The following is a 24,272-nucleotide window of genomic DNA, read 5'->3' as shown; positions in this document are numbered from 1 at the left end:
GTTGTTCTTGTTGTTTTGCTAAGCCTGGATAAACATCACATTTTCCTCTTGCAGGAGTTTATTTCCATTTGACATACTTTATTGCTTTTTGGAGGAGAAGCAGCCAAGATTGGTGTTGCAACCCAATATTCATTACTATTTACGATTTATTAGAGCTTTTTTTGATACCACTTAATCATTTCTAACCAGTAAACATACACATTTCAAAAAACATACATAATAAAAAACACAGAGAACTTCCTTAAAACATCTGTGGGGATAGAAAAGTCTTTGTCAAGCACCTGAAGTTCAGCAGGGAGGGGACTTGGTTAGTCTCACCTGGGAGGGAGTTTTGTAGACTTGAGCCCACATTACTGCATGCACAGCTTATGGTGGATATGGGGAACCAATATATACAACTTCACACCATGCATTTGAAGCACATTCAGTGCACATATATAGCACATCACTTTTCCCAAAGAATACTGGGAACGGTAGTTTTCCTCTCTCAAAGCTACAACTAATTGCCAGTTTGTTTTTGGGCCCTGTTTAAGGTGTTGGAAGCCATAAATGACTCAAGCCCCAAATATCTGAAAGACTGCCTACAGCACCTTACAGAACTTCCTGCTGAGAAGTTCCTCTACCCTCAGAGGCTCATGGGGTGGCGGCCTGGGAAGAGGGCCTTCTCTGTGGCAACCCTGTGATCCTGCCTTCCCACAGAGGTGTGTCTGGCTTCTTGATTTTACAGCTTCTGGTGAATGCTGAAAACAAGCCTCTTTGCCCTGACTTTTGACATTTGAAGTAGATATTTTTAGGACCCACTTTATTTTTGTGACATTGAACAGTTTTTAATATTGTGTTTTAACGTTGTAATCCACTCTGGGACCTTTGAGTGGGTGGTGGGTGGTAATAATAATTCCTGACACCCTTAACAAACTACAGTTTTCAGGATTCTCACATGAAGACTTGTGGGAACTGTAGTTTACCCCACAGATCTGCAGTTCCCAGCACCCTTAACATACTGCAGTGCCCAGGATGCTTTGGGGATGACTATGCACTTTAAATGTGCACTGGATGTGCTCTTACATGGTGTGGATCTGCCTTAACAGAGACTCACCCGAAGATACCAGTGATGATTTCATAAGCTCTGACTACACTGCCGTGGTCCAAACTTTTTCTGTCGTAATGTAGATTTGGTGGTGGCAGTCAAATAACTTATTCCTCAATAATCTCACCGCAGCCCCTTAGGCTGCGTACACATGATACACTTGAAGCACATTCTGAGTGGTGGAACCACAGTTCCCAGCAATTTTCTTTGATGGAAAGAATGCACTCTAGAGGCATCGTGTGTACATAGCACAAAATGGGGGGCCCACCTCAAACTTTTTGTTGCCCCGAGGTGTGTGCTGGATGACAGGAGAAATCAATATTGCAACATTGCTGAAAGTGTGGGCACGCAACTCTTAGATCAAAAGCCGGTTGTGTTGGTTGACCGTTGAAAACACTGTTCCTCTTAAGCTGCCTGTGCAGCAGTGCCAGCCTTGACTGAGGTGAGGTCTGACTTCCTTGAGCTCAGAGGGAATGGTCAGAGCACCTGCTTTGCCTTGCAGAAGGTCCTTGGTCCATGTCCAGATGGAGACCCTGTCAATCCAGTTCTGAGAAAGACAGACACAGCAGAGGGCAGCTTCACCTCTGTCTGAACGCAGCAGTCCTTCACGAGTTAAACAACCCTGTTAAAAAACAACTCTTTGGGTTGTGTGAATTGACTTTTTTGTCTTCCCTTTGTGCAAGTGAGCAAACAGAATAGGTCTTCCATTGAGAGTAGTTTTCTGTTATTATGCAAAATAAATACTTTGGCTAGATAGTCTTCTTCACCTATAACTGGAGGGGGGGAGGGAGAGAGATGGAGAAAAGCATCATTTGGGGGGAATCGGGGTGAGGGAGTTACTGGGGCTGTAGGATTCTTGATCATCACATATTTCCCAGAATACCCTGTGCATGTGGGGAGGCAAAATGGTAGTTGGCAGTGGGGACTGCCATTTGTGGAATGCTACTGCCTCTCCACTCACCAAATATAGGTCATTCAGGAAAATTGAAAATAGTTGTTAGCAGCCTGACAGGGCCCTGCAGTACTCCAGTAAGCCTTCCCCACCTTTCCATTTATTTTATTTTATTTTATTGCTGAGAGGCCTCCAGTCAGGGCCGGCCTGTCCAGGAGGCAGACTGAGGCAGTTGCCTCAGGCAGCAAAATCTGTGGGGTGCCTCTGCAGGGATGTCTCCCCTGCCACTAGAGAAGCGAGGAGAAGAGACTGCTGCAGCTTCTATGTTCAGGCAAGATTGTGCGAGAGCCCTGTGAGATTGCGCAGAGGTCTCTGGGGCTCATGGGAGTCCTCGCCAGAATCTGGCAAACGCAGCTGCATGACTGCAATATCCAAGGCTTTGGCAGGGGCAGCAAGGGGGTGGGGGTGGGGGGCCGCACAGCACTTGCTCAGGGTGGCACCTTCCCATTTTGCCTCCAGCATTTCATCACAAATGAGGGATGTTGTGTCCAGCCCTGGCACAAACTCATTGTAAGCTGACATTAATTCTTTAATTTTGAGCTGGGATATATCAGCATGCTAGAAGAGAATGGTTACGGTTCTCCGAGAAAAGAAATCAAATGATTGAAGTGAGCTCAAAGCAGCTGTCCAGAAGGAAGGCATCTCTGCTGCATCTCTGTTGCGACTTCACTCACATCCAATGAAGAGGCAGAGGAGGATTTTCCACACTCACACGAGTTCTCCTGTTGTATCTCTGTATGAGCCCCTGAGCTGGGCTTATTTCACTTTATAAAGTGACTTACACACTTTATAAAAGGAAAGCTTTTATGGTCTTATTGTAGTGTAACACCTTCAGTTTTATTGTTTTATTTTTTTAAATTGTGTGCCCAACTTGCACAAGGCACTTTTTTAAAGGGGCTCTGCACCTGTGATCTAAGACTAGGCATGGACAGAAGGTAGGTTCACTGATAGATCTCTGGGCTATTAGCAGTAGAGCTACCAATAGTCCCAGTTGTTTTTTTTTACAAAAATAAATAAAAGCAACCCACACCCCCAAATTAGGTTGCTAAACTTGGGGTGAGGTAGGAAAACCAGGAATGGGACCTTGGGGTAGAGGGCAGACTAAATTAAATTTTGTGTGAAAGGACTGCGAGGTCAAGCTCTAGTACTGAAAGGAAATTCTCATGCTCAGAGGCTCCCTGATCCTTGACTGTTGTCATCTATCTGGTCCTTTTCCATCTGGCTCTGGTTGGTGAACTTTGGGGTTCTACTAAAAGAAGAAGAAACCCAAAAGTATACTCTGCAAACCTAAAGTCTGCCCCCCTCCTGCCTCGGTGATCTAAGGAATCAAGACAACCATGAGTCTTAAGGCATCTCAGAAAACTTTACAAACCCATTGGGGCTTAAGCTCTTGTGGGCTAGAGCCCACTTTGTCAAAAGCCTAATGAATTTGTTAGTCTGCAAGGCATATTCTTGATGCAATAGAGTAATGCAACCAATCCCTCTTGAACTTGTTACTCTTAAACGGGTTTCTCTTGTCAAGAGAATTCATCTCCTGTTCCCTTGCTGGCTCCATCTTCTGAGATGCCAATGTGAGAAATCCTTATTTTAGGACACCCTCAAGTGAACTAGGCCCTAAGAATGCTCCTCTTTCAATCTCTGTTTGTGCATGTATATTGGAAATGGACCGTTCCAAATATCTGTTCTGTGTTGCAGTAACTTTGTACAGCTTGGTCATTGTACTCCCATCATGTCTGAAATAGGTGGCTGAGGAAGGCACTGTTTTCAAGAGAAGAAGTCTTAAGTAAGTTCTTTCCTTCTTTTCTTTTTTTCAGAGCTCTGAGGGAGATTCCCAGGCTTTGACAGAAGTGGATTTATTCATCTCCACACAGAGGATTAAAGTTCTGAACGCAGATACACAGGTAACAGGCATACAATCCCGATGCCACAAAACGAGCATCTAGAGCTGCCTCTGGTGCCCTTCAGATGTTCTGGACTGCAACTCCTATCAGCCCCAGCCAGCACCAAAGGGATATGGAAGTAATCTAGCTCTACCAGTGTTTCTCCAATTGGGCCCTCAGCTGTTGTTGGACTACAGCTCCCATCATCCCTGACCATTGGCCCTGCTAGCTAGGGATGATGGGAGTTGTAGTCCAGCAACAGCTGGGGACCCAAGTTTGAGAAACACTGCTAGCCTCTGCCAGAGCTTCAACTGACAATCCTCCTTTGAGATTATGTAAGCCTACTGCCACTCATGTGAGACCTTATGCCTGGAATAATTTAGCACTCATTTCTGTGTTATCTGGTTCAAGGGGGGGGGACCCAAACCACCACCCATTTGCAACCCCCTTAACCCTAAAAATAGTGAGAGTAAAGTGACAAAATTTGGAATGATAAAACATCATGGTTCTTTCCTGCTGTTTCCATGGGGGAATTAAGGGGGCGGGGAGAAGCAGGCATGTGTGGAAAGGGGGGAGTAGCAGTGTTGCCCAATGCCATTTGTCGTTGTGTGAATGAAATTGATGTGACATATAGGGATAAAAAAGCCACCGTTCTATCATGCAACAGGTACTGCAGTGAGGTAGGAGCACTAGAAAATGGGGCAGAAGCACTAGCGTGATAATCAGGAAAAGCAACACAACATTCCATTGTGTGTTGTGTCTCTTCCTTAGATGGTAAACCTGCAGGTTGGGTGTTATGTACTGAGTTGAATAGGATCCAAACTGCAGCAGTCTGATTGGTCCTAGAACAATAGGATCCAAATTGCAGCAGTCTGATTGGTCCTAGAGCAATGCAGCAGTATGATTGGTTGGCAGGAACCACCCAATCATGCTCCAGATATAAGTGAATCCACAACCTGATTGGCTTACAGTAGAATTCCAGAATTAGCCAATCATGTGCAGCCCTTTGTGTAAATAATGTATATAAAGCAGATACTTTGAGGGGACATTCATTCATTCCTCCTCACCACTATGAGCTGAATAAAGAGCATGAAATCACTTTGCGACTCTGAGTATATTACATTGGGATTAGCCATTTTTTATCTCTGTAGTCTGGTCTTTTTAAAAATAAGAGCATACACAGGTCTGCTAAGTTTTCCATTCAGGCCAGCTGCCCACGCTGTCCTTTCACATTCTCAATACTTTCTGCAGGATGATTGCTCAGATCCTCATTAAAATCCCCCATGGTCATTGCTTCAGGCCCGCTGTTAAAGCTTAATAAAATGACAAATGGTAATGGGACCTGCTAGCTGCTGCAACAAATGTATTCCATAGCTGCATTTCGCTGCTGCACATAAATAATAATGAGTCAGTTCAAGGGGTGTGTGTGTGTGTGTGCGCGCGCGCGTGCGTGCGTGCACAGTGGGAAGGAATGGGAGCTGTTTCCTTGGTGTGTGAGCATCAAAAGCCAGAAGCAAGATTTAACAGTCAACAAATTAATTTGTTCCTCAATAGGATGGTTCAGGCTTGCTCTCTAAATAGATATTCCTTGGCTTGGCTCTTGAGCTCTCATTGTGCAGGGAGCCTCAAAGCCAAACTGGCCAAGGAGTCTCTGTCCATCCTCACTGCTGACAGTCTGGGGGTTAATGTCATAGCCAAGGGATGCAGCCGCTCCCAAGGCAGTTTGGTTGACACAACTGGTGTCCAGTTACATAAATGTGGTCGGTTGACAGTGAATCCCTAGCAAATAGGCCTTTTGAGAAGGGGGCTGTGACAGAGCACTACCATTGCCTGCAGCATGGTCCTGCCACCAAAATAATGGATTTCAAACTGAAACAGGAAATGAGGTATATGTGTTAAATCTGTCTCACCCTCTCTGTGCTTGGAAGCTGAAAGCAGTCCCTTTTCACATTTTGTATACCGGGGGTGAGGAACATTTTTCAGACTGACAACCGTCTTGGGCCATCTTTTGAGGGGCCGCAGACCAGTAGTGGGTGGGGTCAGAGGGAAAGAATGGGTGGAGCAATGGTATGACTCTTACCCCCACCCCCATACACATCTCTTCATCCAGACAAGCAAGAAGTATTATCACAGTTGAAGGACACATTCCATCCAAGCAAAGAGCCCTTCCGGATGGTGAGAAGCAGGGCCAAGGAGGAGTATAGCACACACACTCCTTGCAGAGGAGAGCTCATGGCCTATAGTGGAACCAGCCAGCTTTCACGTAGGGCCCGCTGGGAGAGCCACGTAGTCTGTAATCCTGCACTCATTCAGGAGGCCAGGAAGGAGCCACCAAGCTGATGCTCAAAGCAGGGATGGGGGGGGGGGAGATGACAAGGAATGGGAGTCACAGGTCTGTTATCATAGGCTGCCATCTCAAATACACTAAAGGTAGGGTGAAGCCAAAGGCAGGGTCTTCAGCTTGCAGTGGCTGCTTAAATTAACACCACTGTTGCCAAGCTAGTGCCTTCCAGCTATTTTTAAAGCTTCTTTAATGTGTGATCCTGAGATTTCAGACAAGCTTCGGTTTTGGGGTGTCCCTACGGCCCCCAGTTTGAGTCTTAATTACTCAGTTTGTGGGGCAGCACAAAACATGGTGTTTGTAGCACAAAACTTTGGCACCTGTTTGGTGTCAATCGGACAGTTATGGATTTTTTGGCATTAACTTGTGACCTCAATTTGCTTTGTCAATTACTCGGTTTGGAGGGTGGCACAAAACACAGGTTTCGCAACACAAAATGGCACAAACTAGCACAAAACCTTGGCATCAGTTGACAGGGGGATGCAGAATTTCGGGGTCACACGTTAATGAAACTTTGATTACAACTTCCATCAGTCAAATGCATTTGCAGATTAGTTTTTGTGGCTGCCTTTTTCTTCCACTCACAGCTCCTTTGATCCAACTCTTGACCTTTGTCCCTGCAGATTGATTATTTGTTTGATCAGTGTGGACCATGAGGAGGAGCAGGAATGGAGGCAGATGTGCATTCAATTTGCTGTCCTCTGAACGCTCATCCCTGAATTCTATTGTCTTGTTTTAAAAATACAGTAGCAGACTTTCATTTCTTGCCTAGGGGAAATTCCAGCACCTGCATCTTCTAACATTCAGCTTCCTCTCCCCTGCTTTCTAAATTGTACATTTTCAGTAATGTCTATTATTTCCCTTAATTGATCTCACGAATGCCTCTCATTCCTTAAGTGCGCATGAATTTTAGTTGTGTTGATTTGAGCCATATAGCCAGTCTATTTGTTTTATTTGTCAGAGAATTGTTGAACCCATTTCATTTTGAAATGCTTCATTTTGAAATGTAAGAGGTGCTTTGCAGAATATAATACTTTTCATATGAGTACTGCATTATATGTGGCTTAACAGCCAAGGTTTTTAAAGCACCAAATTTAATTAAAAGCACAAACTAAATGGCTTTAAATTGAGCTGCATCCAGGGTCTCTAAATGCCCATTTAATTAACTGAAATGTCAGATGTGTGTGTGTGCACACTTGTGTGTGTGTGTGTGTGTGCGCGCGCGCACGCGCGTGTATCCCCACACTTTTGGCTTTTTATTTAAAATGACAGCTTGAGTTGCCTACATCATTTATCAAAGAATAAGAAATCAATGATTCCTTCTATATACCAATAGGTAATGGTAAGATTTTTCTGAAGACTAGCACACTCTAAAATGACCTATAATGATTGGCAAAAGATTAATCAAATTTGCTTTTCAGTGCAAGTTCAATAGGAGCTGATTTGTACATCACACAGGAAGAGGCGGGAGAATTCTGGATATTTTTCCTGCAGATTATTGGTGCAGGATTGCAGTGAAGTGATGAACTGAAGCATGGAGACCATAAGAACTTTGGAGGAGCTCTGCTGGCTCAGGCCAAAGCCTATCTAGTCAAGTGACCTCTTTCCCATTCAGATGCCCCTGAGAGCCCACAAGCAGGACATGAGGAAGATGGGGAACTTGCCAGTCTAGGAACAGAACAGAGCCTGGACTGGACCAAAGAGTTCAGGGATGAGGAACCTGTGACCCTCCAGATATTGCTGGGCTCCAGCTTCCACCAACCCTGGTTCAGTTCTGGGCAGCAGAAGTGGGCTGGCACATCCGTTTCAAGGCAGTGGGGCCAGCCACTGTTCTTCTAATGTTTTCTCTCTTCTTCTTTATAAAATATGAAGGAACATGCATCATTTTAAAATAGTTGGGGGCCCATGTTGATAGTTTTGGCTTATCGGTTGCTCCTAGGAAACCATGATGGACCATGCACTGCGCACCATCTCCTACATTGCCGATATAGGTAACATCGTCGTTTTGATGGCCAGGCGCCGGATGCCCCGATCAGCTTCGCAGGACTGTATTGAGACGACCCCTGGCACACAGGAAGGAAAGAAGCAGTACAAGATGATCTGCCACGTCTTTGAATCAGAGGATGTAAGTGAACGGCATTTGGAAAAATGCATTATTTAGAGGTTGTGCATGACTGAAGCTTTTGCTTGGTTAAGCCTTTCAGAGATGTTCAGGGCCAATGTGTTTGCTGCCTCTCCATTCCCAAGAAGTTTCCTCTTTATTCCGCTTGGAATTCCCCGCTCAGAATGCACATCCGTGCGTTATTGCCCTTCTCCTGGAGTGCTTGAACGTTTAATAATTTACCTTACTTTTAAAAGGTCTTTTAAAGCAGACATGACCTAAAATGACAGCATAACATGGACTCATAGCTCAGTGTTATCTACTTTGACTGGCAGCTGCTCTTCAGGGTCTTGAGCAGAGAAAGATCTTCCCCACCATCTTCAACTTTTATTTGGAGATGACATGGAGCGAAGTTACTCTCTCCTACATGCAAAGCTATAATACCTGAACCATGGTCCTTCTCCCGCCTTGGGATGGTGAGCCGGGGGTCATCCAGATGTTCCTGGACTACAGCTCCCATCATCTCTGATCATGAGCCATGACGGCTGGGGCTGATGGGAACTGGAGTCGAGCTACATCTGGAGGGCCACAGGTCCCCACCCTTGCCCCACCCTTAAAGGACATCCCTTTCTTGCTGTCATTGTGATGCAGACCATAGCTAGGCCTTTGCAACAAGGAGAACCGAAGAGCTGGCAAATCATAAATATAGGTCATCTAACACAACTGCCATGATTTAATTACATTACTCCTTAGTGAGCAATTGAATAGAATCTAGCTTAAATACCTTTCCTTACAGCCCTAGTGTAATGACTGGCAGTGGAATATGTATGTGACATGTGCTTGACTCTAGTTTAGTGTGGCGCTAGATCATAGGCTTCCATGCTGTGGTCTGTGGATCATCAGTGGTCATGGAATACTAGAATTGTCCAACCCCCTGCAGTGCAAGTCCATTAGCTTCTTCCAGGTGGCCCACAGTGGTGACTCTGCAGAGTGGCATAGTTACATGTGTATGATGAATGATGGGCATAGAGGCTCTTTCATTGTCCTTAGAACCTGGTGGTCCTCCCAGAAGGAGTACAGCACAGCCAAGGAATAAAGCCAAGGCTGGCAGCAAGATGGGGTATATAATTTTAAATATTTTAAATAAAATACTTCAATGTCTAGCAATTGTACATCAGAATTGCTGAAGAATAGGCAGAAAAATTATTCCACTTTTTTTTTTTGCAGGCTCAGCTGATTGCCCAGTCAATTGGCCAGGCCTTCAGTGTGGCATACCAGGAGTTCCTCAGAGCTAATGGCATCAACCCTGAGGATTTGAGTCAGAAGGAATACAGTGACATCATCAACACCCAGGAGATGTACAACGATGATCTGATCCATTTTTCCAACTCAGAAAACTGCAAGGAGGTTAATTTGCCCTGTTCTTAAAGCAAAATCATATGTTTTGTTGCTCCTTCTTCACTGTAGGATTAGGAATGTGCATGCTGGGAACCCATGTGGAGTTTTAAGAACTCATTTGCAAACATATATTTTCATCGTATGCAAACAGTAACATAAAATTAAATTCACTGAGCTGGGTTTTGAATTTTGCTGTTGTTATATATAGTTCATTGACTTTGGACTTTTTTCAAGCAGTCCCTTTACCCCTTCAGCCACCCCCAGCTTCCCCACACCTCCACTATTCACTTGTAAGAACATAATATGCCCCTGCTTGATCAGGCCAATGGCCCCTCTAGTCCTGCATCCTGTACTCACAGTGGCCAACCATGAATTTGTCCAGTCCTCTTTGAAAGCCAACCAAGTTGGTGTCTATCACTGCCTCCTGTGGGAGCGAGTTCCATAGTTTAACTACACACGGTGTGAAGAAGTGCTTTCTTTTGTGTGTCCTGAATCTTCCAACATCCCATGATGAACACACACATGGATGTGCATGGATAACAAACAACCTCATGGAGAAGGAAGGGGTGATGAATGAAGGGAAATAAATGAGCACCGAACTATTTATGGAGTCAATTTATGTTGTTGTTGTTTAGTCGTTTAGTCGTGTCCAACTCTTCGTGACCCCCTGGACCAGAGCACGCCAGGCACTTCTGTCTTCCACTGCCTCCCGCAGTTTGCTCAAACTCATGCTGGTAGCTTCGAGAACACTGTCCCACCATCTCGTCCTCTGTCGTCCCCTTCTCTTTGTGCCCTCCATCTTTCCCAACATCAGGGTCTTTTCCAGGGAGTCTTCTCTTCTCATGAGGTGGCCAAAGTATTGGAGTCTCAGCTTCATGATCTGTCCTTCCAGTGAGCACTCAGGGCTGATTTCCTTAAGAATGGATAGGTTTGTTCTTCTTGCTGTCCATGGGACTCTCAAGAGTCTCTTCCAGCACCATAATTCAAAAGCATCAATTCTTTGGCGATCAGCCTTCTTTATGGTCCAGCTCTCACTTCCATACATCACTACTGGGAAAACCATCGCTTTAACTATACGGACCTTTGTTGGCAAGGTGATGTCTCTGCTTTTTAAGATGCTGACTAGGTTTGTCATTGCTTTTCTCCCAAGGAGCAGGCGTCTTTTAATTTCGTGGCTGCTGTCACCATCTGCAGTGATCATGGAGCCCAAGAAAGTAAAATCTCTCACTGCCTCCATTTCTTCCCCTTCTATTTGCCAGGAGGTGATGGGACCAGTGGCCATGATCTTCGTTTTTTTGATGTTGAGCTTCAAACCATATTTTGCGCTCTCCTCTTTCACCCTCATTAAAAGGTTCTTTAATTCCTCCTCACTTTCTGCCATCAAGGTTGTGTCATCTGCATATCTGAGGTTGTTGATATTTCTTCTGGCAATCTTAATTCCGGCTAGGGATTCATCCAGCCCAGCCTTTCGCATGATGAATTCTGCATATAAGTTAAATAAGCAGGGAGACAATATACAGCCTTGTCGTACTCCTTTCCCGATTTTGAACCAACCAGTTGTTCCATATCCAGTTCTAACTGTAGCTTCTTGTCCCACATAGTCAATTTATATACTGCTTAATTACAGGTGACCTAAAGCTAGATGTGATGTTTGTCATATAGTTTGCCCTTTGATAGTAGTTGTTTGTTTACCAATAGTCAATGTGGGGGGAGGAGCCAGATCAGGGCCAGGACAGAGGGGATGGGAGCTTAACCCTTCACCCTTATCATTGTCCAGATTGCAATGGCACCACCCTGCAGCTTCTTAAAAAATATGTTTAGTATTTTCCAAAATAGCAAATATAAAACTGAACATTGCAAGGCAAAATAAAGTCCAATCATGCACCACAAAAATACATTTCCCCCCATTCAGTGTGAGGTGGTGGGACTCCTTCATGAGGCTGAAGAAAAGGCATTTGATATTGTTGTGTGTCCACAACCCTGAGCAGTGAGAGACTCCAGGGGTTCCAGTGCTTACCTAGGATTTTGTTTCCTTAACATGAAGGTCAGCTGGGACGGTGGTGTCTTTAGGATATATAGTTTTATTTACACATATATGCAACCTGAGCCATAAGATGGAGGGGCTCCAACAGATCTTGCCTCCCTGTTAGGTGCCTGGGGAGGGGACAAAGTAATAGCTGTGGATTCAGCACAGATGATGATGATGATTAATTATTATTTCTACCCCGCCCATCTGGCTGGGTTTCCCGAGACAAGAGAATCAAGCATCTCTCTGGCTTTCAGCTCAGTCAAAGTCCCTCTCACACAGTTGTAACTAGCTCTCTCATTTTTTGGTAAATAATTTTTTATTAATTTTCAATTACTAAAATCCAATATAAACCACATTTTATCAATTTCAAATTACAATTCAAATTCAAATACATATCAACGATAAAGCCAATTATACATTTTGTGTGGCCTCCCGCGTGCTAGATTTCAAGTTGAGATGATTTTATTTCATCCTGCTTCCAAAGTCTTAATTAATCCAATTACATTCAGTCTTGATCTTAATCCCTTATCAGCAGCTACAAAGTTTTTGACTTCCATTCGTATTGGCGGGGAGCTTGCAAGGACAATTGCCCTCAAATCATCCTTGTTTATCCTTTGCTAATGGTCTCCGCTATTGTGGGAGTGGCATCTATTAAGGCAGACCAGAACTGGAAGCCCACAGTTGTAACTAGCTCAATCTTTGGCTGGGACTGATGGAAATAGATGCCATCTGGAAGATGCCAAATTGGGGAAGGCTAAACTAGTCTATTGCTTTTGGTGTCTCCCCTAATCCCCATGGCTTTGTTGAATAGCTCCTCTCCCTCTGCTCCACTTCACACTTGTAAATCTCAGTAAAGTATCAACACCTTGTATACATGAACACAGGAAACTGCCTTATATGAAATCCTGTCCACTGAATTGTGTCCACACTGTCTGGCAGCATCTCCTCAGGGCTTTAAAGGGGGGACACCCCCAGGACCTTCAGATGCCCTCCCACTGAGCTTTCCCTTCATGTCTCCCCCCTGCCAATGATCCTTTTCCTTTTTCCTGAACAAAGCACATCTTTCTCATAGAATTCCAAGCCCATGCCCATCCTTATTGCTGTAGGATTATTTATTTATTTTTGCATCTTTTGCTAAGTGTTATATATTTAAAGTCAGTAATGGGCCTCCCGCTGTGGGGTAATCAGCACTGCGCAGAGTGGGCCTGTTGCCTGCTGTGGCTTTACATAGAGGATGCATTGCTCATGTCCTGTGTCTTGCATCTTTAAAAAAGACATGGTGAGGCTGACTGTATGTTTCCAAAATGGCTTTGCAAATTCTTACACTGCAGGTCCAGCTTCCTAAGTACATATTCCCCATATTTGGCATGTTGTCCTTAAGGGACTTTTCCTGCTATTCATTCCAATGTCCACTGCTTTGGGGGGGGCAGGGAGAAAGTGGGAGGGCTTTTGGATCCCATCAGAACATTGCACCTTTCCCCCCCCTAAGCTGGGCAAACACTTCCTTGCAGAATTCTGCAACCCTAGAATTCCCACAAACATTCTCCCTCCAATTTGTTTTATTTTGCAGTTGCAGATAGCCAAACACAAGGGCGAGATTCTCGGTGTGGTCATCGTGGAGTCTGGCTGGGGGTCCATTTTACCCACAGTGATCCTGGCCAACATGATGAATGGTGCCCCAGCTGCTCGTTCAGGGAAACTCAGCATCGGGGACCAGATTATGTCCATTAACGGGACCAGTCTCGTGGGGCTTCCCCTGGCAACATGTCAAGGAATCATAAAGGTACTGTATGTAATGTCTCACTCTGAATGTGACTGACCTGTATGAAGGACTCTATGACTTGAAAACAGAAACTCTGCATGTACTTTTGTTACCCAAGAAAAATCTTTTAATAAAAACATTTTAAAGGAAGGAAGGAAGGTACTTTTTGGGATGAGAGGGGAGGGGTCTGTCCTGTGGAATCCCACTTCATAGAAATTCTACAATTACAAATTTTGATGCTGCCAACACTGTGGGTCTTACTGACAGCAAAGGGAGAAAGTGGGAGGATGAGATTGTCACCAGTTTATAAAATCCAAGGTAGTCGTCTCAAGAGCCACGAGGCCTCTCTGTCTTGCTGAAGTCAAGCGGGTCTCACTCTGGTTAGTGCCTGGCTTGGAGACTGCCTGGGAATCAGATGCCTGCCACATTGGGTCCCATGAGGGGAGAAGGGCAGGATAGAAATGTAAGGGGAATTTTTAAAATCATGATGATGAATGATGATGATAAAAGCATGTCCTTAGTTGTTGCCTCGTCTGCCTATTTGGTAGGTTGTGGAGGAATTGAAGCATTGGGGAACGCTTGCAAGCCCAAGGGCCACATTCCCTTGAAGGCAGGCTTCTGGGGGCCATATGCCAGTGGTGGCCATCCAGAGGGGCATTCCAGCCATTCCACACCCCTCCTTCTCCTTGCATTCAGGCAACCAAGACACCCACTGTTCAAGTTCAAGGATCCAAGTTCAAGTATACATTTGCACCAGGCAAAAGCATTTAAGGAGGGTGCAGAACAAGATTGGGTTTTTTTTGGGGGGTGGTGGTGGCCTGAGGATATTTCCAAAGGCCAGGGAGAGAGACCTGGAGTGCAGAGTCAATTCCTGGACCTGCGCCTCCTGTCCCCACTGCATTAGATCAATAAGATGAAACACACAGTTACTTGCATCAAATCACTTCCCATGCAGGAGCCCTTTGGGTGCCCCAAAATGGGATAAGACAGAAACACCATTGGACACAACCAACTATGAAGTGGCTGCCACTGGAAACTGCTTTCCTTTGTTTGTGATAAAGAACTTGCTAAGCTTGAGGACATTTTTCAGGGTCTTAAGAACCAGACGCAAGTGAAGTTGAACATTGTCAGCTGCCCTCCAGTCACCACTGTCCTTATAAAGCGACCGGACTTGAAATACCAGCTGGGCTTCAGTGTACAGAATGGAATTGTAAGTTCACTTTTCCTTGTAGTGTTGGTATGGTGGTTGGATTTGAAAACTACTGTCTTTGCTCAAAAAGAGTCGGATGGATAAGGACAATGGTTCTTATTTGCTGTTTTAAAAAATTATTACTGAGATTTTTCAAATAAACAAAAATTACATAATTACAAAACGCATAAGAAATAACTTAACTACGAGCTTAGTCCTTGTGCTACTTGTGGATGCGCAGAAAAAAGAGAAAATCCAAACAATTATTTAGAAAATACTCAAAGAGCGATATGGAAATCCAAGAAAGATAATTCGTAGTAGATTTTAATCTACAGACCAAAACTGTTTAGGTATAATCCCTGCCCATAATGATGCTCTGGAGGAAGAACTGCTCCCTGGTGTCTCAAAACAAATTCAACAAACGAGACCAAGTAACTGAGATTTAACTCCTCTAGGTTTTCTGTTACATTCTGTAGCTTTTTTCTGCAACTGCTAACAGCCTTACCTTATTCCACCATCCCTTTAAGGTGAATTGGAAATGAAAATTTAAATTGCTGGGCTGCTTTGAGAATGCAATCTTTAACTGAGGAAAAAAAGGCGAGTGAATTTTGCACATGGTGGAGAAATGACAGATACATTTCTCCCACTGGCATAATGCACCCACCCAGGGCGCTCCCATGGAGCTGAGTAGTGCTTCTTCACACAGTGCATAGCTAAACTACAAAATCCACGCCTGTAGGATGTGATGATGACCATTAGCTTGGGTGGCTTAAAAAGGGTTAGAGAAATTTAGGAAGGATAAGGTTATCAGGGGCAACTAGTCATGATGGCTGTATATTACCTATGGAGTCACCATACCTCTGAATAGCAGTTGCTTGGGGCAACAGTCAAGAGTGAGGACTGTTGCTTTAATGCCATCCTTTTGGGCTTCTCTAAAGAGACACCTGGCTGGCTTCTGTGGAGCTGGAAGAGCTCAGTTGGTAGAGCCTGAGGCCCTTAATCTCAGGGTCCTGGGTTCACGTCCCACATTGGGCTAAAGATTCCTGCATTGCAGGGGCTGGACTAGATCACTCATGTGGTCCCTTCCAACTCTACAGTTCTATGATTCTAGAACTAGATGGGTCTTGGTTTGATCAAGCAGACAGACCCTTCTTTGGTTATTACGATGACTTCTGCAAATAGCTGATTACTAGCCATGATATAGCCAAGTTCAGTCTCCTTGTTGAAAACCTGCTAAGGAGCAACAGCGAGTGAGGACTCTTGCTTCACAGCCTGCCTTGAGGTCATCTAGCAGACAGCTGGCCGCCGTGGGAACAAGAGGCCCTTTCCATATTAGCCAGCAGTCCTGCTTGTAGATTCTTTAGAGGAGCCCTGATCTCAAAGAAGTTCGTGCCAGCTGTTCTATTTGGAAGTCACCTAGTTGCAGCAACAGGTTGCTTTCTGAATAGGTTTCCCATAAGGCAGTACCACTTTAACTGGGGTTTGGTACCATCTAGTGGCTGTTAGGCATATTCACAATTGGCCTCGATGCCACCCTGTTCAGTGAATGTCTAATGCAGGGCATAGCGAGCACTTTTGAAGGCAAAAGAGAAGGATCCACTTTGCCCTGAGGAGTAGGAGGATTTCTAAAGGGTGAACCTGGAGTATTAGAACGTCATCTGACTGAAATTCTTTTCATATAACTATTTCAACGCATTATAGGTAGGGCTGCTTCTGAAAACAGTTCAGAAACTTCAGGTGGTTCAGAAGTCAGGGACCAGGCTGCTCACTGGGACAAGACGGTTTGAGTGTATTACACCGATCCTGGTCCAACTGCACTGGCTACCAATTAGTTTCCAGGCCCAATTCTACCTTTCTACCTTCCTGGCTTTTGTTTTTCACATCTTGCATTTTGCTTCTGATGTTGTTCTTAAACATTACTGCTGCCTCAATTTTCCCTTGGCAAGGACTTTGTTTTGCATAGAGTCTAATGTGATGGTGGGGATCTCATGGCCCTCCAGTGTGGCTGGATTGCACTCCCCCGTCTCTGACCATTGGCCCTGCTGGCTGGATTCCAATAACAACAACGTCAACAGGGCCACAAGTTTCCTATCTCTGATCTGATATATTCAAATAATGATAATTGCATGTATGCATGTTGAATTTCAAAAGGGGAGCCAACCTGTGAGCATCTATTTACTGAAGGTAAAGGTGTGAATTTACCTAGCTGGATTTTTATGTTTTAATGCTGTGACTCAGACTCCTGCCATATAGGCTGTGCCCTTGGATCTGCTCTGGGCTGCATCCCTGTGCAAGAGGGGCCAGCCCTCAGACCCTCACCCAATAGAAGGCCTTAGCCCTCACTTTTGGCAAGTTTGCATAAAGCGGACATGGAGCTGCCTTCCCCAAGCTGAAGTCCTCCAGATGGTTTGCACCACAGCTCCAATCAGACCCAGCCAACCCAGCCTTAGAGCAATGGAAACCTTTCTCAACCTTGGCTCCCCAGTTGGACTCCAACTCCTGTTATCCCTGACTGCTGGCCCTTTTCACCAGGGATAATAGGCTGAGAAAGGCTGATCTAGACAGTTAAGAACCCACGAGGTTCTTAAGAAAAAGAGAAGATTGGGTCAGTGGTGTAGCAGGCATTGCCAGAACCTGGAGCAAGGCAAGCATTGTAGCTCCTAACCCTGTTTTGGACATTGTGCTGGAGGCAACAGATATATTTCACTGCACCCCTGCGGCGGCAGCTGCTCCTCACAGAGGTTGCCTGCTGGTTTCTGTGTTCCCTCTCTCATCACAGTGAGCTCCCACAGCTTCTCTGTGTTGCCATTGCAGGGTGTGTGTCTTGTCCAAGGACACATGCCGGGAGGGAGGCCCCAGGGAAGGACCAGCGTAGGCTAGGAAAAGTCTGGGCTCCATCCAGCAGGAGTTCTGCCCAGGGGCGGGCATACCTTCACCGGCCACAAGGAGGAGGCACCACTGCAGCTCTGAAGGCCTAGCTAGCCTCCGGAAGGCTCCGGAAGGCGGCAGCCAGGAGCTCAGCCATGCAGCCTCTGCAAGAGAGCCTGTCATGGGGCCCTGGGTTGCGCCCCCTCAGAATTCTGCTCCTGGGGCCACAGCCCCCTCACCCTATGCCATTTGATTGGGCATATATTAGCATATGACATTCGTATGGAGCAAAAGTTACGTTTAGTGAAATAAAGCGTTGCTTTGATTGGAAGGCATTCAGACCAAGTATGAAGTAAGAAAGCTGATGCTTATGAAGGGAAGCACATTCTTGATGGAGAAAAAGAGTTCTATAGCTCTAGGTAACTAACTAGTTGGAGAAATAATGAAGCCATGCATGCCCCTGTTCTCAAAAGATGCAGCCGAGGTGCCCTTGCACCATGAGGTCCAGAGGAGTGTGCAAACGGTAAGAACTTAAGAAGAGCCAGCTGCTGGATCAGGCCAGTGGCCCATCTAGTTCCGCATCTTGGATGCTGGATTCATTCCCATCTTAAACTGGACCTGATGAAACCCTCACCCCTGTGAACTTAATGCTGTCATTGTGGACACATTTGACCCAGAGATGACAAGTTGTTTGGGATCTCTTTGGGAATTTCCAACAGATAGTTCAGCAGCTGAGGGATTGAGACGGGGGGTGGGGGGGAGATCTCACCACAAGAGCTTGGGGCGTTTCCTGCCAGCCAGCCAGCTGTGTTCATCTTAGGTCCATGAAGCACAGTTGGATCTCCCTTCCTCAGGCTTGAATTGATGAGTTGGCTCCTTGTCATCTCCAGCTGCTGCTTTCGGTCTGTTACCACTAACTGACCTGAAAGTAATTCAGGGCTGTTGATGCCTAAAGAACAGGGAGCCATTTCAAAAGTTTTCTGCATGTCGCCCCCACCTATCAACTGTGCTGTGCTATGTTGCAAACCTTCCTTGCTAAATAAACCTAGGACTCAGAAAGAGATTCCAGGCCCCAACTTGGAGGGAGAGATAGATACAGTATTTAGCCTGAAAAGCAAACCTAGCCTTGGAAATTAATCCCTCACAGTGGTCTAGAATCTGATCCTCTGGTTCCCAAACTTTTTCAGGAAATCCACCTCCTTGGTTCCATAAACTGTGCTTCCCATCCTACCCTACAAAAAGGCGTTATTGAGAATAGCAGTCTGCATGAAGGGAGATACTAACACAATAAAATCCAAAGCAGTAACAATTAATTGCATATTTATTCAAACAATTCAACAAAAGGAAAAAAAGAGCATTGACAGGTATAAGGCTAGGAGACCATTTCCCCCCTAACCTGGGCCAAAACTGAAATAAAATGTTTAGAGCAGTAGTTCACAAAGTGGGGGGGGGCAGTAGGATTTCCTAGTGGGTTGCTAACAGGCAAGGAGGTGGCAGTTCAGGGGCACTGGAGGTGTAAATAACAATAAACTTTTGAAAATCTGGTAACACTGGATCATGTTCCATTTCCCACCTCCTTCCCAAAGCCCGGCTTAAGCCAGCCCCTCAAGGGGAAGAGGCTATTGATGGCCATTGGCCATGGTGACTATGCTCTGCCTCTGAACACCAGCAGCTGCAAGCCACTAGAGGGCTCACTATGTTTGGGTCCTGCTTGCAGGTTTCCCACCAGGATCTGGGTGGCCAGTGTGAGAGCAGAATGCTGGACTAGATGCACCATTGGCCTGATCCATCAGGGCTCATCTTGTGCATTTACATCTAGGCCCAAGGGCAAAAGCTCATGACCTTCCACCTAGTTCTGCAGGACATCTGGCACAATCTTAAAAAAAAGAAAGAATGTGAATCTCTCTCCCTCTTTCTCTCTCCAGATCTGCAGTCTGATGCGAGGTGGGATAGCTGAGAGAGGTGGTGTCAGGGTTGGCCATCGCATCATTGAGATCAACGGTCAAAGTGTCGTTGCCACGGCTCATGAGAAGATTGTACAAGCTTTGTCAAACTCTGTGGGAGAGGTGAGGCTTCCAGAGCAGAATATTCCCCCCCATAATAAAGAACTGTGACAGATTTAGTTCCTCCTTGTTGGAGGAAAGGGAAAGAAAAAGAATAATTTGTGTTCCAGGAAACCAACAGTAGGCTGAATCCAAGATGGTGGCCTTGCCTGTTTTTCATCTAGTTTTCCAGAAAGATTGTGTGTTTGGAGTGTGTGTGTGTGTGTGTGTGTGTGTGTGCTTTAAAAAAGAAAACTCAGATACATTATTCAATTTCAGTGTTAGGGGAGAAAATTAATCAAGTATTGGAAATCAGTAGATTCATGCATGAAATGCACAATGACCATTTGTCTTCATACATTGTGGTAGTTTGATGAATTGGCATTCAGATAGTTGACTGAAGAGAGCAGACTTGTAAAACAGGCATGAGATGTGTAAACATTTGTCAAGATCTAAAGAGAAATCGGAAAGTGGGAATTTCAAGGTAGTGTGCTGGAAGGGAAGAATTTATTTAATCTGTTGTCCCTATCCACACTAATTTGAGTTGCCTTGGAAGCAACATCCACCCCTTGCCCCATCTCTGTCTCGAACATCAAACGAATGCCCTTCTAAGTATAATGCCTGCAGACCATCCTTATGGGAGGATTGTAAGGATCTGCAGAAAGAAAGTATGTCAGGGAGAGGGCAGAGCTAGCAAGATTTCTGTGTGCAGGGTTTGGTTTCATTTCTTTTTGCATGCCAACACATTCAGACATTTGAGCCCCAGATTGATACAAGGCATATCAAAAAGGACTAGAACCCCAGAGAGGCAGCATTCTTACGAGGGAGGGGTCCTTCTCTAGAATTCTTTTTCTCTTGAGATTCTTACTGTTTACCACATTTAAATAGCTGCCCTGGGTGACTTACAACATAATGTTGAAAACACAATGTACAATACTTAGTTTAAAAAAGCAATTCTAGGGTCACTAAGCTCTAGCCCTGAACTAGTTCCAAAACTAATGTATTTTACCCTGTCTGGACAAGCACTGAAAAGTTAGTCAGACGCTGCATGTGTACTACAGCCCTTGCCTGCAATTGGTATTGGAGCGTCTTTCTTTCAAGTCACCCCCCACATTGTAATTTCTGTGCTCATGACAGGTCTGTAGGAAGACTTGTTTTCCATGTGCAAGGAGATTGTGCTGCCAAGGTATTTTCAAATATCTGTGCTCACCACTCCCCCCCCACAGTCCGTTCTGGGTTGGTATGACTGAGTTGGCATAGACAGGAGCCTCCCCAAATGTTTGAAATGCTCTCCAGTAGTCAGCGATAAGAACGGGACATATATCTTTTCAGTTTTCCACGTCCAGTTTGAGGCAGTATTGCAGCCAGTTTCTGGGAGTCACGCGTGGGGAGGCTGATGTTGCACTCAGATCCTGCCTGTTTATTTAGCTAGCAAGATTTATATGCACCTAATGAAAGTAATTATAATCTCTGAGTAGTCCACATCAAGTTTATGCACTTCCTAGTGAACCACTGTGTGTACATGATACTGGGCCTTTGGCCTGATACTGCAGGACTTTTGTGCTTTTAAGAACTCCTTTTCTCTTTTTGACGTCTTCTAATCTCGAACCTTGTAATCTAATAATTTATTATTTATATGCCGCCCATCTGACTGGGTTGCCCCAGCACAATACATCACACCCTAAAAACTTCCCTGAACAGGGCTGCCTTCAGATGTCTTTTAAAAATCACATAGCTGTTTATCTGTTTGACATCTGGTGGGAGAGTGTTCCACAGGATGGGAGCGACTACTGAAAAGCCCTTCTGCCTGGTTCCATGTAACCTCACCTCTCGCAATGAGGGAACCACCAGAAGGACCTCCAACCTCTGTGTCCAGTCTGGATGATGGGAATGGAGATCCTCCTCCAGGTATACTGGGCTGAAGCTGTTTAGGGAGGTTAGGAGGAGGACCCTGTGCTGTTTTGCAACCTGCTTTTGAAGTGCAGTGACACCTTCCTCCTATGCCCTCACTGCCCTTGACCTCACTTACCAACACACATAAAATCCTATTGGCAGTGGTGACCCATGTGATTTTGGTGATGACGTTATGGAAGCATGTAAACAAAATCACATGGTGCACTGCAGGGGGACCAACTATAGGCAAATGAAGGCAAGAACATGCCGGTGAAGAAGGATGGTGAGTTAGCCCCACCCACCCCTAATTTGTTTTTCTGTGTTGATGGTGCTGCTTTCAGACTGGATATCGAAATTATGAACTGTTTGGCATAGCCCTGATCCAGGCTGCTGCTGTTTGGCTATGGTTTGATGCTTGCTTGTTTCTCCGCTGCTTCTCAGTGGGCATCTTGTCCTTGCCTTCCTTTGTCCATACCGGTGGTGTCTAATTCTGTTGGCTATGATGCAGCAAGTGGTTTTATTTACAGGCATCATTGATGTCATCAGCACAATCACAAGTGTCACCAGAGCCTGATTTATGGCACCCTGGTTAAGTGAGGCTGAAGGCAGTGAGGGCAGAGGAAGAAGATACTGCCACATTCAACACAGCAGATCTTAACCGCTGCCAATTCTCTTCTCGCCTACTTGACAGATTCATATGAAGACCATGCCCGCAGCAATGTTCAGGCTGCTAACGGGACAGGAGACACCACTGTACATCTAACTCTCATCAAAAGAACTGAATGATCCCAGCCATTCTAGAACCTTCAAGAGGAATTTTTGTATTTTGTAGGAACGGAAAGGGTTTGAACCAATTCATGGATATATTCTGGAAACTCAACAGATCCAGCTTCTTTGCCTTTTTCTTCTCCATTTCTTTCTCTTTTAAACAACATTTTGTTGCCAAAAGATGAATCTGTTACTTATGGACCAATAACCAACTGACACCACCTTTCCAATACATGGAAGTATTTTGCAACATCATCTACAAAGCCCTTTCCCTGTGGAAGCTGGCAGCATAGGGCGGCATCCACCACAAACGCCCCACGAGCGTGTTGTCTGGGATCCAGCTGCAGGCAGTGGGGCCTGCGCAATCCCTCTTGCTGGTGGATTCTGCTTGTGGCATTTATTTGAACACTGACTGCGGCATGCCCGTTCCCAGGTATGCACGCCTGCTGCTTCTAAGCAATGTGGCAAAACTGCCTGTGTAATTGGAGGAGATAAGTGAGGGCAGGCCAGTTTCGAAATGACCAAGAATGTATGCACTTCTGGCTGGGGCTGGGGTTGGGGGTGGAGTGTTTGATGCTAATCCAATGAAAAGCTACTGTTGTCCTTGGTATTCTTATTGACAAGTGTAACGTGTTAACAAGTTTTGATGAAACGTGACTTTAAGTGTGGAACAAGGGGTGGGGGCTGGTGGGGGTGATGGGGAGGAGGAGGTTTTTTTTAAAAAAACAAAAACCCAGATGCAAAATAACAAAAGACTTGCCGCAATATAAAGCTGGATATTTATTTAGATCAAGTAAATTTATGGTTTGGAAACTGAAGTTTTTTAATGACTGAAATTGTTCTTATGGATTTGCATATGGGGTACAGGGGGTTCCTAGTTTTTAATATCCCACAACCTTCCATCTATTCCTCTTTGGTTGAACTTGAGTTTACTACCAGAAAGCCATGTTTAAATAGTTTTAAGGTCAATCCTGTTTCCTTTTTCTTGTTTTTTTTCTGAGCCAACATGTGGTCTGAATGTAAATGATGGCTGCAAACGGGGAAGTCATCGCCATCAACAGTATTAGAATTTGTGGAGATGATAAACCGAGTACTAGTAATGTTGTGTTCATTATGAGATAAATGTTAACTGATGTAACCTTTTTTTGTCTTGATTTCTCTCTCTCTCCTTTTGGCCAAGGCCTTGAAAAAAACAATAATACACTGTGACTAAAGAAGCCTTACATGCAGTAACAGAAAAGCTTTAGGATTACTGTAGTTCAAGGAGTAACGCCGTAGATCTCTTGTTGCATGCAGGTGACCCTAGGAGAGAAATAATCGAGACTCGCTAATAAATTTGGAGTAATAAAGCACTGTGGCTTCTTTTGTTTGTTTTTGAAGTCTGCTTAGTGCAGGGATAGAAAACCTTCAACCCACAGGCCAACCCCCCTCACCCGCCTGTTCACTTGGGGGTCTGGCCCCACCTGCTGCCAACAGTTCCCACCAAGGGGGTTCTGCCTCTGTGTGGGAAAAGGTCCCCCACCCGTCGCTTAGCAGGTGCGGTGACACCAGGACCAGCTGGTGCGGCTGGTGGCACAGCTCCTGTCTCCTCCAAGGGGATGTGTGCAAGAGTGCCATGCCGCATTCCAAGAGAGGCTGGGCAGAGCGCAGGCTTCCGCCATTGGGGCTTCATCTTGAAGCGACATTGCAGAAGGAATTTCCTGCTCACCATTCATCTTCCCCTCCAGAAATCAGCACTGCAGATTTTGAGGGAGTGCGAGTTAGCTGAATGCTTGGGCTTCCACTGGAGGTCACTGTAGTTTCATAATAGCAGAGCTGAAAAAGCATTTTCAGAGATGGCAACTTTTGACATCTTTCTGAGCTGATACTGCAAACAAATCCTTGGGGCTGGTGCTGTAGCAAAAGAGGCAAGGAGCGAGAGAGGTGCCCAGGAAGGCGCTGCCCTCTGTTGAATGAGCTTCT

At 45.3% G+C, this 24,272-nt stretch overlaps 1 protein-coding gene across 5 annotated transcripts in view; it reads left to right on the top strand.

The window, feature by feature from the left end:
* The window catches only part of APBA2 (amyloid beta precursor protein binding family A member 2), a 108,005-nt gene extending 84,343 nt beyond the window's left edge, over nt 1–23,662 (top strand). For all 5 annotated transcript variants that reach the window (XM_083586453.1, XM_083586456.1, XM_083586452.1 and 2 more), the window contains 7 exons: nt 3,854–3,940; nt 8,200–8,385; nt 9,589–9,768; nt 13,359–13,571; nt 14,641–14,760; nt 19,533–19,673; nt 22,234–23,662. In XM_083586453.1, the coding sequence (XP_083442579.1) occupies nt 3,854–3,940; nt 8,200–8,385; nt 9,589–9,768; nt 13,359–13,571; nt 14,641–14,760; nt 19,533–19,673; nt 22,234–22,305 (999 nt within the window). In that variant the 3' untranslated portion in view covers nt 22,306–23,662. The remainder of the gene's footprint in view (nt 1–3,853; nt 3,941–8,199; nt 8,386–9,588; nt 9,769–13,358; nt 13,572–14,640; nt 14,761–19,532; nt 19,674–22,233) is intronic.
* Nucleotides 23,663–24,272: the final 610 nt, after the last annotated feature.

Source organism: Podarcis filfolensis (genome assembly GCF_964270895.1).
Source record: "Podarcis filfolensis genome assembly, chromosome: 14".
Lineage (NCBI taxonomy): Eukaryota > Metazoa > Chordata > Lepidosauria > Squamata > Lacertidae > Podarcis > Podarcis filfolensis.
This window is presented reverse-complemented; position numbering and strand designations above follow the sequence as displayed.